Source organism: Ursus maritimus, unplaced genomic scaffold, assembly GCF_017311325.1.
Source record: "Ursus maritimus isolate PB19 unplaced genomic scaffold, ASM1731132v1 scaffold_27, whole genome shotgun sequence".
NCBI lineage: Eukaryota > Metazoa > Chordata > Mammalia > Carnivora > Ursidae > Ursus > Ursus maritimus.
Window position 1 is genome coordinate 22,717,745 of NW_024425230.1, and position 15,162 is coordinate 22,732,906.

A 15,162-nucleotide genomic window follows, 5' to 3' on the forward strand; every position below is an offset into this window, starting at 1 on the left:
CTTGCTGTGGAGATCTATTAAAATAATGTAACTGCAATGTGCTCTCATCAGGATCCCAGAGAACTTTTTCCTTGGCACACAAAGGTCACAAAGGGAGAGCAGTGGCATGGCTCCCAGAAAGACCCCAGACCAAGGCCCGGCAGAGAAGGATGGGGAGCCTATGAAGCTGCTGGGTGACAGGCGTGTCGCTGACTCTGCTTCCCGTCTGCAAAATGGGGAGTGACTCTGCCCAACGCTCTCACCACCTGAGCTCTAACGTGACAGCACGTGAGACAGCGTGGGACTGATGGGGCACCCAAGCTCCAGGTCTCTGTGGGTGATGGCTCTCTCTCCTTCAAGCGTGACCACACTGTCCCAGCCTGTCACTTGGGGGGTTATATTCTCTGGCCACTAGGAAGACTTCTCCCCTCGTCCCTCTCGATTTTGTGATGCACCCATTTGGGTCTTTACTTAGAAGGAAAATTACTATTATTTTTCAAGATTTATTTATTTGAGAGAGAGAGCGTGTGACAGCGCCCGCCAGCAGGGTGAGAGGCAGAGGGAGAAGCAGACTCCCTGCTGAGCAGGCAGCCTGACGTGGGGCTCGATCCCGGACCCTGAGATCATGACCCGAGCGGAAATCAAGTCGGCCGCCTAAATGATGGAGCCACCTGGGCACCCCAGAAGGAAAATTATTTTTAAGGCCCATTATGATGAAGGGGTTCCACGGTTCACCTCCCCTCCTTTAGGCCCCAGGTTGCACAGATGCAGGAACAAAGCTAATTCCTGTTCAGGCGGCCAGCCCGGGACATGTCAATATCAGGAGACATGACCTGGCAAGGAAACGCGGCCCTGGTTCTAGATGGCCTGGCTGGTGGGTGCACGAGTGCCAGGCGGACGTGCTGCCTGCACTCGGCTTCAGTGCGGGTAACCGAAGGACATGGGTGCAGCTAGATGTCCCCGTGAGCGAGGGCACCAATGTGGCTCAGGCGGAAAGCGGGGTGAATTCAGCAGATCATTTTCATTACGTGGAGCCCACCCTCACAGTGCCAGGGGCTGTCGGACAGGGCAGTCTCTCCATGGACCCTCCAGGGTGCCCCCGCGCCATCTTTTTTAAAATTAAGTCAACGAGGAAGCATTAAGATCTTCAGAGAAAAGCAGAAGGAAGTGAAAGGCCAGAGCTTTCCTACAGCTGTGGTGCTGTCCCTGCTGAACCCAACCTCCCTTAGGGGAGCCCCTCATGCTCTTGGCTCCTGGGCTGTAACACTTGAGACTGCACTGCGGATCCTACCACCTGGCAAGGTGCTGGCCAAAATCCCCAGGGAGGGGTGAGCAGGGATCACGGGTCTTGACCACAGAGGGACACAGGAGCCCGCCACAGTCACGGCACTAGCCCTGCCATGTTTCCCACCACTACTGCCGCAAAACCACAAAGACCTTTAGCAACTGTATCTTCCTATGAATACACCACCTGAGCATGCTGCAGCCAGTCAGGACGGTTCATTCCAGATCCGTAAGTCACCCAACAGACAGGGGTGGCAGGCATCAGAAGACCCAAGCTGAGGTTTTGGAATCCCAGCGTGCACTGCTCCCAGGCAGCCCCAGACCAAATCTGCTGACAGGTGGTCTGACCTGGCCTGAGAAGAACCCCCTTGAGCCACTGCTGGGCCCTGGGGCCGAGTCATGGCCAGCCCAGCTCTCTGGTCTCTGGACCAGTAGGGAGCTGCTCCCAACTGCCCTGAGAGCTATCTGGGGGGCTCTGGGGAAAGGACGGACCAGCAGCACCCTATCTCAAGTCACCAAGAGCACTGACCACGCTTTCCACTTTGTCTGCCATGTGCTCAAGCAGAGCTGTCCCCCTCAGCCTGCAGGTCCCCTCCGAGGTGCCCTCGTGCTCCAGATGACCGGACTTCCCGCCCTCATCCCAACAAGAGCTCTCTGCTCAGAGACATGGTTTCAATAGCAGGATTCATAGCCTCCTCAGGCAGTTTTTTGTTCATCCAAATTCACCAGAGGGAAATTCTAGAAACTCTTTCTAGAAAGAGACATTCTCTGGGTGGTTCCCAAAGCAGCAAAGAGGGGTAAGGAGGCACCAAAGCCTCTACCACCCCGAAAGGCATTTGGAAATGCCTGGGGCCAGGGATTCAAACCATCTTGCCACATGCAGGCGTCCAGACATTCCCTGGCCCTGCTGAGAAACTCAGTAAGAGAGAAGAGCTTTATGGCTCTGGTCCTTCCATTAGCAGGAACAGAGAGGGCAGAGGCAGAGCTCAACTGTCGCTAAGGCCACGGCTCAGTCAGTCTGAGCAGACTCTCCCTCGTGGGCTTGTATGATTTCTTTCTTAGTTGTCCTGTCCCAACATAGGGTCCTATCCTAGATCCCCACCCTAGAGAAGAAGGGTGGTTCCAGTTCAAAGGTACCCAGGGGCAGAGCACCAGGGATGAGCTAGTGAGTGGCCTCAGACCAGCTCCTGCTGCCTCCATTGCCACCAGCCCTGCCCCGGGGCCCCTGGAGTCCATCCAGAAGCTTGACCACACACAATCACTCGGATTCCTTTCCAGCGCAGCAGGATGAGGGACTGTTCAACAGGGTCCGACGGACTCTGCTGGGGGTTGATTAAAACACTAAGTGCTGTTTATATGTTTAATTGAACAAATATTTATTAAGCACCTACTTCGTGCCAGGCACTGTGCCAGGCACCCTCACTGCGCAGCAATCTGCTCAGAAATTAAAACCCAGGAAAGGAACGTTGTCGCAACCCTACAAACTGGAGGTGGGAGGAAGGGGTAGAGTGGATGCGGGCGATCCCCGTGCGCCCACCAGAGACCTGTTTTCTTTCTCAGGACGAGTCTCTACTAAGTAGCTGCTTGAAAGCATCTTGGTTCTGACCGAGGGGGCAGCTGTCCCCCCTCAACGCCCCATGCCCCCCGCACTGGTGCCTGGAGGACGTTCAAATACTCTCATCACTCTTCAGAAAAAGGAGGTGTAAAGGGTGTTCGTATTTGGATTAGAAAACACTGTGTCCAGTTGGTGTGGTTGCAACAGCCCTTGAGAAAGATACAAACACCCTGCCCTGACCGCGTAAACGTGTAAGGGGGGCCTGGCGCGGGGCTCCTGAGCCAGCGGCTTCCGGGTCCGCAGCCTGGCCAGGCCAGGGAGGCGAGAGTGACGGCCCCACCGGCGCGCCAACGCGACAACCTGCACCCGCGCGGACAGAGGTGACACCACCGGGAGGACGCCCCCGCCCCGTCCCCCCGCCGCCCCTAGTTGTCGGCCCCCAGCTTGGAGAGGCCCCGGCGGAGGTCGTGCAGGTCGTCGATCTTCCCGTCCAGCACGTCCAGGAAGCTCTTCAGCTCCACCTTCAGGTGGCGCTGGCGGTACTTACTCTCCTCAATGTCTGTCTTTAGGGACCGCACCTTGTCCTCCAGGTTCTGATTGTCTCTCTCCGCAGCCTGAAGCAAGACAAACGGGAGCAGGGCCTGGAGCAGAGCCAAGGGGCCCGCCCGCCAAGACCCGCGGCAGCCCAGCTGTCCCCTCTCCCGGGCCTGCGTCCTTAGGCCTGCGAAGCCCCCACAGGTCTGCAACGCGGGAAACATCAGCGCAGAACGTGGGGCGTCCTGGGACGTCCCCCTCTCCTGCCTGTTCCCTGGCCCAGGTGCTAACAGGAAGAGCGCCTCACCCACCTCTGGCCTGATAAAGGATGGCCTAACAGAATGCAGAGCTCGGGTCCTGCCTGGGGGAGTCTAATTAAAGGGGCCCTTGCACAAAGTGCCCGGCAGAGAAAGTCTGCAGGCCCAGCCGAAGGGATTTTCGTCCCAGAAGGGCCCACAGAGGCCACACGGGAGTTCCATTCTCGGAGAGAGAAATGGGACAAACGGGGCAGTGACTTGTTTCCCTGGTTCTACGGAGAGGCTGAGGCCTCCCTGGCCTCAGGGAGGCAGGATGAGCCGCGCCACACCCAGGCGCGGCAGTCTGGGCTCCCGGATCAGGGGGCCAGTGGAGCTCCTCCCAAGGGCAGGGTGGCTGTGAGTCCGTAAACCAGGCGCAGGGCTGCGCTCCTCACATCGGTGTGATAAGCAGTGTCTAATCCTGGGGTCGTACACCTGAGCAAAGCGCTCCTGAAGTAGGGGGCGGTGAAAGGGGACGTGATCAGGAATCTGAGGCCAGTGAGGGGCGCTGCCCAAGGTCACGTCCAAGGTCACTGCCTGGGAAGTGGCAAGGCGGACTGGCTCTGGGTCTTATGCTCTGTGCCCTCCCCTCACCACCCTAAGGCTCCGTGGAGACCCTATGGGGGGACACAGTCCCTGCACTATGGCTATGCACAGAAACTGTCACAGAAGTGGAGGAACCACAGGCAAACACGGCTGAGTCTGACCCCAGGGGGCAGAGACGGCATCGGGCTCGCGGTTACTGCGGGCTTCTCATGACCAGAACGTCACTCTCCTTCACCAGGGGAGCTGTGAGGGGGAGGCCCCAGCGAAACGAGTAATACACGGACGCCGTCTGGTCGGAGCCAAGGCGGATGCAGCCCCCACCCTTACCTCTAACTTCTCAGAGACGTATTCACACTCCGACATGAGCTGAGGTATGATTTCACTTTGTTTGCGGAGGTCTTTCAACTCCTACAGGGGACGGAAATTTGAAACTCAGATAAAACGCCTCCTTGAAAACCCAGGATCCGTGTGCACGTTTAGCAGAACAGCTCTTGGCGTCCGTACCGTTCTCGACAGTAACCAAGGTGGCGGAGTTAATATTCAGCACATGGGTCATTCTGAGGGCTGAGTGTGCTACGTGCATTATCACGTGACCACCACAAAGAGACAGGGATTCTTAGCATCCTCATCTTCTACATAGGGAAACTGAGGCTGGGAGGTTTGGTGCCTTGCCCGCGGTCTCCGGCATCTGTGCACTTAGCTGTCCTGCTCCCTCCCTCCCCCCAGAACACACATGCCTGCACGGCGGGGGCTCTCGCTGCATTAGCTGGGACAGCACAACTCCACTTGGGATGACAGATCACCTATAACCGTTTCCGNGACTATTGCCGCTGTGTCCTGGGCACACAAGGCCTGCGGACGCCTCTACTCACCGTCTCCTTCTCCCGCAGTTCCAACTCCAGCTCCTCGATTCTCCGCTTCAGCTGCGTGTTCCTCTCCTTCTCTCTGTCTATCTCACTGCACTGCTCTTCCAGCTCGTCAATCTATAACAGACACCGCGGGCCGATGCGGGGAGGCTCGTTTACTCGGACGTGAAGCAAAAGGTCACCACAGCTGTCTGTGCTGTCTTTTACAATGAACCGCGAGCTAACCCACTTACTTTGTTCCTTGTGGCTGCGAGCAGACCCCGTGGGGCTCTCCCAGGGGGCTATCCACCCTGCCTAACGCCAGCAGAGCCACGGCAGTCACGAAACCTGGCCACGGGTTGTGCCGGGCCTCCGGTTTGCCCTCACCGCTATGGGACAGGAACGGCAGGTTTGCTTTGAAGGATTTGTCTCAAGTAGGGGCCAGATGTCCCATGAATCTATCTGCTTTTCCCCATAATGATTTTTTACGTCAGTTGATCATGTCCTGAATTATTCCATTTCACCTCAAAGGTTTAAGACAGCAGGGAAGAGAAGCGATCAACGCTGTGGGACAGTGGCCACCAAATGAGACGCAATGACATTTCAAACATCTTAAACCAGGGTGACCTTTCCTTGCTGACGCACGCAGAAAGGGCCTGGCCTGTGAGCGAGCCTCCTCCGGGAGAGCTGAGAGGTGCAGACTGAACTGGCAAGTCCCCAGAGCTCATTCTTCTCCCCTTCCCAGGCCCGACCCCTCAGAAGGGGTTCAAAGCCCTCAGCCTTGGCCTTGCCGTCTGACGACGAGTGTTTCCCAGTGGCCAGAGTGTGTGTGCAGAGTGCACGGTGGAAGGGAACCACCAGTAACACGAAAGCACCACAATGATGGGGTCCCACAAGCAAGCGGCAGTCCTCGAGGGGAAGGGCCCTGGGCGGTCACGATGGCGACACTTTTAGAGGCGGCTGCACACCAGCCCCCGGAATTTGGACCCCCAGCCACAGGAGCCGCCGGGGACTCCACCGACTTCTACCCCGTGCCCTGGAAATCGAGTTCCCGGGGCTTCCCGTTCAGGGCGGCAAAGTCTACGGTGTGGACTTCCTCTCCTCCCCCCATTACACTCTCACAAAGGGAGAGACCAGCTCTCTCTCGGGAAGAGAAGGACGGGGCGATCGATCCCGCTGGCAGACAGATCAGCCAGGCCCCGGGAGGGAGCGCACAGAGTCAGCGCTTGGCCTGGTGCCCTCACGGTCAGCACTCAAGGCATTGAAATGAAAAAATGACACGAGGCCGTTTCATGCACCATCTGTAGCAGAGTAAGATGGGCAAACAGGGGAGTGGCCTCCGGCGGCTCTGTTCAGGCTGGCAGGCAGGTGACAAACGGGGGGCCAGGAAGAGTGAATACCGTCTCAGGGAGATGGGTCCCCCTGAAATCCTGCACTGGCACAGCAGCCGCTGTCCACGGCCTGCCGGATAAACGGGCTGAGCATCAAAGCACGGCCACACAGAGACCCCAGGGTCTCAACTGGGGATTTTCTGGCCACCCCACAACTACCTCATCAACTCAGCCCCAACCACAAATAGTATGAGTGACTCACTAGAGGGAAGGCTGCCGATGACCTGCTGGGAGGTCGAGGTCAGCCGTCAGCGGCCACTCAGCTCACATTTGCGGCGCCCATAGTCCTTTGCCCACTTCCCAATTCACATGCTTAGACAGAAGTAGGGTTTCTGAGTGAGCGCTCCTCACTGTTTCCTGAATCTATCTTCCTCGCTCACCCTCTGGACCCTTTACTCTACCAAAGGTCAACGAACCACAGAACATGCCAAGGGAGGGCCACCCACAGCCAGCGTCAGAGGGACAAGGCTGAAGTCTCCCGTGTGTCCGTCTTCTTTGCAACAGCAGCTGTAACACCCGGCTCACTCACGTGTGTTCCTACTCGGAAAAGTGGGGAGGTGGGGGGGGTTCAAAGGGGAGCGACTGCACGTCTTCCTCCCGCCACGGGGAGGGGGGCGAGTGAGGGCAGCGGGGAGAGAAGCAGAACGGGACCATCCCGCACCTTGGTCCGGAGCCGGTCGTTCTCATCGCGGCAGATGGAGAACTGCCTCTTCCACTGCTCCACGCTGGCGGCCGACTCCTGCAGCGCCGCGGTCAGCCGGGCGTTGCTCTCGCGCAGGGTCTGCAGTTCCATCTCCCATTTCTTCACGTTGGCGGCACTGCGGGCGGGCCCAGGCGGTGACCGTGACGCCAGGGGCCACCCACCCCGCTCTACCCCACCCGCCACCCTCCCCGCCTCTGGGGGGCCAGCCAGGAGGATCAGGTGCCAAGAAGGGCGGGGGCCTCTCTTGTGCCAACAGGTCATCTTATCGGGCGATTTTCTTAAAGAATTGCTTTAGGAAAGAACAAAACTCCTGGGGAACGGGGAGCCGGAGCTAAGAAGGAAGCCGCAGGGTGTGCGGAGGACCCCCTCTCTCCCTACCAAGCCCCCGCCGCAGAACCCTCTGTCCCATCCCTTCCTGAAGCGAGCCCCAAGGACACAGGCTCTGACATGGGCCTCCGACAGTCTCACGGATGCTGCAGCCCTGTTCGGCCACCCCCGACACCCCAGGACCCCGGGTGTGACAAGTAGCCCAGCTTCAGGGGATAACCTGGGTCCCCTCCAAGCCTGCAGAGGAATCTAGAGCCGATGACCAGAAGGCAGAGGGGACAGCAACAGCGTGTGTGAAGGAGCCCTGGCTGACCCTGCATCACCTCTGGGGCAAGGGAGGACCCCAGGTCTGCAGGACCAAAACCACCTCGCGTTTGTCTTTCATCCTATGTACCCACGAAGAAGGAGTTTCAAGAAACAAACTGGAATCAGGCTCCCCTCAGGGGCTGTTGGCTTTCATGGTCCTTCTGTCTCCTGGCTTTGCAGTCCACACGGGCCCCGAAGCCAGGGCTGTGCAGGACACATGGGACCCACAGGACACGCAGGATGCGCCCCGCCGAACAAGTCCAGCTTCTAATCAACCCTGCCTGGCTCAAGTCACTTCTGTCTTGAAAGGCCTTTTTTTAGTGTGTGTGTGTGTGGGGGGGGGTAAGTAAATAGGACTGTGTCTCAATAATCTGTGTTATCTTCCACCCCACAGCCTCAAGGACGTAAGAACGTGACTAGAAATACAAGCTTTCCGTTTCAAGCACCACAGGCAAAAAAAAAAAAAAAAGGTAAAACGGAATCTGATTAATCTCAGAGCTGATGGCTGAGAATTTAAGCTTATTTAGGGAAATGGCTCCACACCCATTCCTATAATTCATTTGTTCATTAAGTTGGGATTTAAAAACCTTTATGTTTAGGGGTGAAATGTTTTCATCCAAGCAACATCTTGTGTGTTAAACAACAAAAGAGTGAAAAGCAGGCAGGATGGTGGAGAAATTGACTAGCCATGTGACCTTAGGAAAGGACCCACTTTACCACCTGGGACTCAGTTTCCTCATCTGTAAAATGGAGTTAATGTGACCCAGGTTTTTAATGGGGCAAGTCTGGGGGGAGCAGCTTCTCAGCCACAGAAAGGCTGGGGGAAGCTGGCCAAACCCCTGCCTGGGGTGGGGAGAGGATGATTCCCAAGGACAACAGCTCCGGCATGTTCACGGGGCCAGCCCAGCCGTTGGGAAATGGGCCACACTCCCAAGACAGGAAACCATATGCACGGCCTGTGTAGTCATTAAAAATTAAAATCGTGTTGATATTATTATGGGGATTGTGTTAAATTTATACATCAATTTAGGGGAAATGAATTCTTTTTAAAATATGAAGGTATTTCTACCACCTCCCAATAGAATTTATCTATTTGTTAAATTATTCATTTATGGTCCTCAAAATAATTTTAAAACTTTCTTCACAGAGATACTGTGCCCTTAGGTTTTCTGTATTTTATATTTCTAGTCTATGTAATTGATGGTTCCAGGTCATACTGTAAGGAAATCTCTTCTTCAAATACATATTCTGTGTGTGATTTTTGTGAGAGGTTATATTAGTTTTAATAGTTAGGTTTTTACAGGTTTTCCTTGGATGCTTGAGACTCAATCTTATTCTATATGAATAAATGATACACTTGGTTCCTCAAAAAACCAAAACGGAACACAAGCACAGGGACACGTCTCTCTCTCTCACACATACACACCTCTTTCACGTGCTCTGTACTCTCGCACACACGCAGGCAGACACACACTCCTGGTCTGGTCAGCCAGAGAACAGCCATGAAGCCAGCTGGCCTTCCTTTGGCCGGGAGACAAGACCAGACACGCTGAGCAGGACCCAGTCTCCTCGTGAAACCCCGCCAGGCGGGAAAGGCCGCGGGAGGCCCTGACCTTGGAGAAAATGCCATCTGGATTTTAAACACCCTTACCTCTGTGTCAAGGCGATCTTCAGCTTGTCATTCTCAGACTTGAGGTGTGTGTCAGCAGGACCCACGTGAGAGGCCTTTTCATCGTCTGTCCCGTTCACGCTGGACGCCTGAGTGGAAGACAGGGTTTCACACCCAGATTCCGGGCCAAAGTGAGTTACCTTCACACATTATTGCTGATAGTAGCAGCAAGTCAGGCAGAATGAGAAAGTGTGTTCGTGAGCGGGGGAGAACCGGCTCATCAGGTCAGAGTGCGGCAAAGACCAGCACGAAAGGCTATTAGTCACTAAATTCTACCTCTGAAACTTAATTAAAAAAAAAAAAAAAAGAACCAAGGAAAAGGCCCCGGGGAGTCCAGGGGAAGCTAAGTCTGTGAAGTTGACTGACTAGAGCGCATCCGGGGCCCTGGCTCCGTCCTGTTACTCGGCTTTACGGCTACGCCTGACAAGCCTGCATACCCGGCCTCCCTTACTCAGCACAGAAGCCACGGAGGAGAGGGGGAGCTGGGGCTTACAACAGGGAACGAGAAAGAGTGAATGGGGAGAAGAGAAAAAGTACTGGGAGCGGGGACAACTTACAGCCCCGGGGACCACAGACAGAGCAAGACTCACAAAACAGCCAGGAATCAGACGTGGATGTGCGCCCGGCCTCCGCGGCTCGCTGGCAGTGTTAAATATTCTGAAATATTTTCTGTAATAAGTCATGCCACAGGCAGGTGAAGTCTCATCTGCTCTTGGGTAGGATCTTAAATCTTACTTAGCCTCCACTGAGCATAAAGGCAAAGGAGGGAACCGTGAAGGGAATGATGCATACATTTGACTAATGCTAAATTTCTGCACTGTAAAAAAAAAATGCCATAAACAAAATTAAAAATGCACAAAAACCTGGGGAAAGTATCTGCTGCTGAGCATTTGCATATACGAAAAACAGGATGTCAGTACCTTTTCTTTACTGAAAAACTCTTAAGAGGCCTTGTCGTTTAGAGCCACACGCGGACATATTTATGGACAAAATGATAAGATGTTTGAGATTTGCCTTAAAATGTAGGGGAAAGAGGACAGAGGCGTAGATGAAACAATCGATCATGAATTCCTAACTGTTAAAGCTGCTCTGTGTGCCCCGTGGAGGTTCATCACGCGCTTCTGCCTAGCTTTGAATATGTTAAAAAATACCCATCTTAAAAAATAAAATTCTTAGAAATCAACACGAAAGGGGGGCACCCGGGTGGCTCAGCCAGTTAAGCGTCCGCCTTCAGTTCAGGTCACGATTTCAGGGGGTCCTGGGATCCAGCCCTGCGACAGGCTCCCTGCTCAGCGGGGAGTCTGCCTCTCCCTCTCTCTCTGCCCCTCCGCCCACTCCTATCCCAGCTTGTGCTCACACTCTCTCTCTCAAATAAATAAAATCTTAAAAAAAAAAGAAAAGAAAAGAAATCAACACAAAAAGATGAACACTTTAATTTTTTGAAAAAAGGAAAAAATACACAATTGACATTTACGGAAGAAGAAATGGATAGAATCAACAGTCACAAAAAATATTTAATCTCACTGGTAAAGAAACACAAAATGAAAAAAGCCAACAGAATACATTTTTCTTCTGTCAACAAAGCTTAGTTGCTGAGTGTGGGAGGAAAAAATCGCTCTCAGTCACTGCTGGTGGGAGTTAAAATCATACATTTCTGTAGGCTAAGTCTGCAGTATTTATCAAAAGCTTTTAACACGTCCCTACCTACCTTTTAACCCAATACTTGCACTTCAAGAATTTATCCTGCAGAAATGACCAAATGCACAGAGATGTGCAAGGACGTTGATCACAGTGTCATTTATATTAATGAAAATTAGAAACCACATCAATATCACAATATGAAGGTTAATGGAATAAGTTGCAATATAGACAAATACTAGCCATTAAGATAGTTTTGAAAAGGGCTATTGGAAAACACAGGGGAATGATCGTGAAATATAAAGTAAAAAGATTAAAAAGAATGATATAAAAATATACTAGAAAAGTGTATCAGGAAGTTACACACCAAAACATGAACAATGTCTTCGTGTGCTGAGAAAGCAGGCCGTGCTTACTCTCTTCTTTAGAGCACGGCATTGCTTTGATTTCTGCAGTAAATACGTATTGCTTTTACATTCAGGATAAGACCCATATAAAATGTTTAAGATCTTCAAATATTTGGAAAACTTGGCCAAAGTGTTCATTCCCTAAGATATTCAGGGAAGCAAGCAACTGTATGATTTCTAATAAAAATGCAAAGAAAAATGTACAATGATCTCTACATCTGGGGAAATATCAGGAAGATAAATTAAAAACTTAAGCTTGGAGACAAAAAACCTGATATATAATAAATATATATATGTAAAACAGCACTTTATGGGTATAGTTGATTTTTTGGGGGGGTGCCTGGGTGGCTCAGTCAGTTAAGCGTCCGACTCTTGATTTTGGCTCAGGTCATGATCTCAGGGTCGTGAGATGGAGCCCCACGTCAGGCTCCACGCTCAGCAGGGAGCCTGCTTGAGATTCTCCCTCTTCCTCTGCCCCTCCCCACATGCCCATGCTCTTTCTCTCAAATGGCTAAGTAAATCTTTAAAAAAATAAAAATAAATAAAATACTTTTTTTGGGTAAAACAAACATTAAAACAGAAACCTTACATAAAGAATTTCTGATTATTGACGTTTAAAGATATTTCTATAATATGTGGTATTCAGAAAAAGACTGCATATTAGACACTCTTTAGGTTATGGACCATTTCCAGTGTCCAGTTTTATAGGTCCTCAGCGATTACTCAGTATGGTCATTAGTATATGAAATTAACAGTACCGCTTAGATTATATTAAAGATTCTTTAGAAAGATTCAGGAAAGTTCCTGTCCACCTGAAGTCTAATACACATCCATAAATTCACACAGGGCATCTTTTATGTGATGACCCAGGACAGGCGCTGGGAAACGCACGGTCCTCAGGGCCAGCCGTAGCGGCGCACAAACCCAGAGCCCTCTGCTCTGCAGCACTGACACGCAGAGCGTGCTCCCGCCTCGGGTTCAGAGATGGGGAGCATTCTCCTTCTCTGCGGTCTTCACTGGCTCCCTTCTCATAGCTGGGTGCATTTACCAAGACTCTAACTTTGCCCTCCTCTCCCCACTGCTGCTGCTGCTTTTTTTTTTTTTTTTTTAAACATCTTATTTCTTTAAGAAGTAGGCTCCCTGCGGAACAGAGAGCCCAACACAGGACTCGATCCCAGGACCCTGAGATCATGACCTGAGCCAAAGGCAGACGCTTAACCAACTGAGCCAACCAGGCATCCCCCCACTGCTTCTTGGTACACCCAAGGCTTCCGCTATTATTTCTTCAAAGTGGATGGTCAAGTCGAAAATGTCAATCTTGACAGCTCAAGATGCCCAGTCTCCTGGTTGTCTTCCTCCAGGCTGTCCCCAGCATCCATCCCTTCCTCTTTACCCCTGTGGCTGCGTCCTCGCCAATCTACCTGCTGTCTGTGGCTCCCTGACTTCCTCACCACCTACGAGCAACCCTCATGTCAATTCCAGAGAAATAGTCATGCAACACCTCCAATGTCTGCCCAAACTACCCAACAACAATTAACTAAATAAAAATTAATAAACTAGTAATGAAGAATTCCAGGTCTTCTGCAGAATTTCCAGGGGCATCTTTAATTCCTCCCACAGCGCACCTCGCTCCCAGCCAGGCAAACTCCCGGCCGTCTTGCTGCTACACTGTGCTTACTCCTAACCCCGAACCTTCTCCACGATGTCTCCTCTTCCCTGTCTCTGCCCAGAACCTTACCACTCGGTCAAGCCTTCCACCCACCACTACGTACACCAAACCCGACATCAAGAATCCAGGTGTTTTTCCTTTGGGTTAAAATTGATTCCTTTTGGTCGATCAGCACACTTTTAAGTAGAGAGAATACTCAATTTCTGGCAAAGCTGTATCTCCTTTGCTAAACCAGAGCTGCTGGATACCATCGCCCAGCCGACTTTGTTAAAACACGGAGACAGAGATGGGTTCTCTAGCACCAACCAAGTTTTCTGTCTTGTGGGCACGAGGTACCCATATTTGTCAATTCACATCCTTCCTGTAGACACCCTCCCAGCACAGAGGGAAACACACTGCTTTGTCTCTGGTATCGAAACATAGGGACAAAGAGCGCCTCTCAGCAGCCAGGGGCATGCAGCAATTCTAATCACATCCACTGCTTTCTGTCAAAAACACATCAGCACATCTGGAAAATTCAAGAGTCTCATACAGACATGTCATATCCACCTCAGTGGGGCAGGCTAACAGTCAGAAAAGCCTTCGAAATGCCCTCCTGCTAGAAGCCCCAAATTTCTCATCAAAAGCGACAATGAACAAAGAGCCCCAATTACCGACCATGCTCAGACTGACTTTGTGGACACATTACTTACTTGGGAATGATCGCTCGAGGTCTCGATTTTCTCCTGGGACTTGTCTCTGGCTAGTCTGGCAGCTTCTTTTACCTCCTGGAATTTCTCTGCAAACTGAACACATGTGAACGAGAATTACCGAGGCTGTTCTCAACCTCACACATGGCTGGTCTTGAGCGTCCACCTTCATAAGTCCATAAGCTCTGCATAAATCCAGAAAAACAATTTTATTTGAGATTAAAAAGAAATGAACATAAGGAATGCTTCTTCCAGTAAACTACCAGCCCAGGTCAGATCTGAATCTTTTTTTTTTTAAAGATTTATATATTTATTTGAGTGAGAGAGAGAGAGAGAGAACGAGTGCACGTGCGCAAGGGGGAGAGGCAAAAGGAGAGAGAATCTTAAGCAGACTTCCCACTGAGCACAGAGCCTGACACGGGGATCGATCCCAGGACCCTGAGATCACGACCTGAGCTGAAACCAAGAGTGGGCTGCTTAACTGACTGAGCCACCCAGGAGCCCTTGATCTGAATCCTTTCTAAGCTGCTGAAGCTGGTTGAATGATGAAGGATGAAAAACAAACACGTTCAGTGAACAGTAACTCGTAGACATGCAAGAACATAAGTGTAGCTGTACCGCAGAAGGGATCCACGAGAAACTCCGTCGTCTCTATGGAAAGATCCAAGAACTCCTGCAATATGACAGAAACCAACAAGACCCCAAAAGTTGGAGAGAAGGAACTCTTCTAGGTTTTAAAAGCTGAAGATATAAAATAGCAAAACACAAAACAGCGAAGACAACACGCAGCCCACGACCATATCCTGTGCGGAACAGACCATCTGTAAAAGACTTCGGGGGGGGCAGTTGGGGCACCTGGGTGGCTTAGTCGGTTGAGCGTCTGGCTCTTGGTTTTGGCTCAGGTCAGGATCTCAGGGTCGTGGGATCGAGCCCTGCCTCTGGCTCTGTGTTTAGTGCGGAGTCTGCTTCAGATGCTCTCTCCCTCTGCCCCTCCCTACGTAGACGTGCTTCCTCCTCCCCCCTCAAATGAATAAATAAAATCTTGAAAAACAGAAATGCCAATGATGTCATGGTCATGAGGGAAAATGTCATTATTTTTTTAGAGATAGATACTGAAATGTCTTGATGTCTGTGATGTACCTGAAAGTACTTCAACAACAATAAAACAGATGAAGAACGTAGTGCATGTTAACAAGCGTTAAATCTAGTGATATGCATCTGGGTGTTTATTATACGATGCTCTCCATTTTTAAAAAACTGTTTTTAATATTTTCATTATTTAAAAAAATTCATCAAATGCCAGGGCAATCAAATCCATCACTGG

The 15,162-nt window shown here is 51.6% G+C and overlaps 1 protein-coding gene across 5 annotated transcripts in view; it reads right to left on the bottom strand.

Annotated features, from left to right (window-relative positions):
* Positions 1-2,622: 2,622 nt before the first annotated feature.
* The window catches only part of HOMER2 (homer scaffold protein 2), a 104,781-nt gene continuing 92,241 nt past the window's right edge, over positions 2,623-15,162 (bottom strand). For all 5 annotated transcript variants that reach the window (XM_040642854.1, XM_040642853.1, XM_040642855.1 and 2 more), the window contains 6 exons: positions 13,842-13,934; positions 9,418-9,524; positions 7,092-7,248; positions 5,067-5,177; positions 4,522-4,602; positions 2,623-3,432 (listed from right to left, as the gene is read on the bottom strand). In XM_040642854.1, the coding sequence (XP_040498788.1) occupies positions 3,244-3,432; positions 4,522-4,602; positions 5,067-5,177; positions 7,092-7,248; positions 9,418-9,524; positions 13,842-13,934 (738 nt within the window). In that variant the 3' untranslated portion in view covers positions 2,623-3,243. The remainder of the gene's footprint in view (positions 3,433-4,521; positions 4,603-5,066; positions 5,178-7,091; positions 7,249-9,417; positions 9,525-13,841; positions 13,935-15,162) is intronic.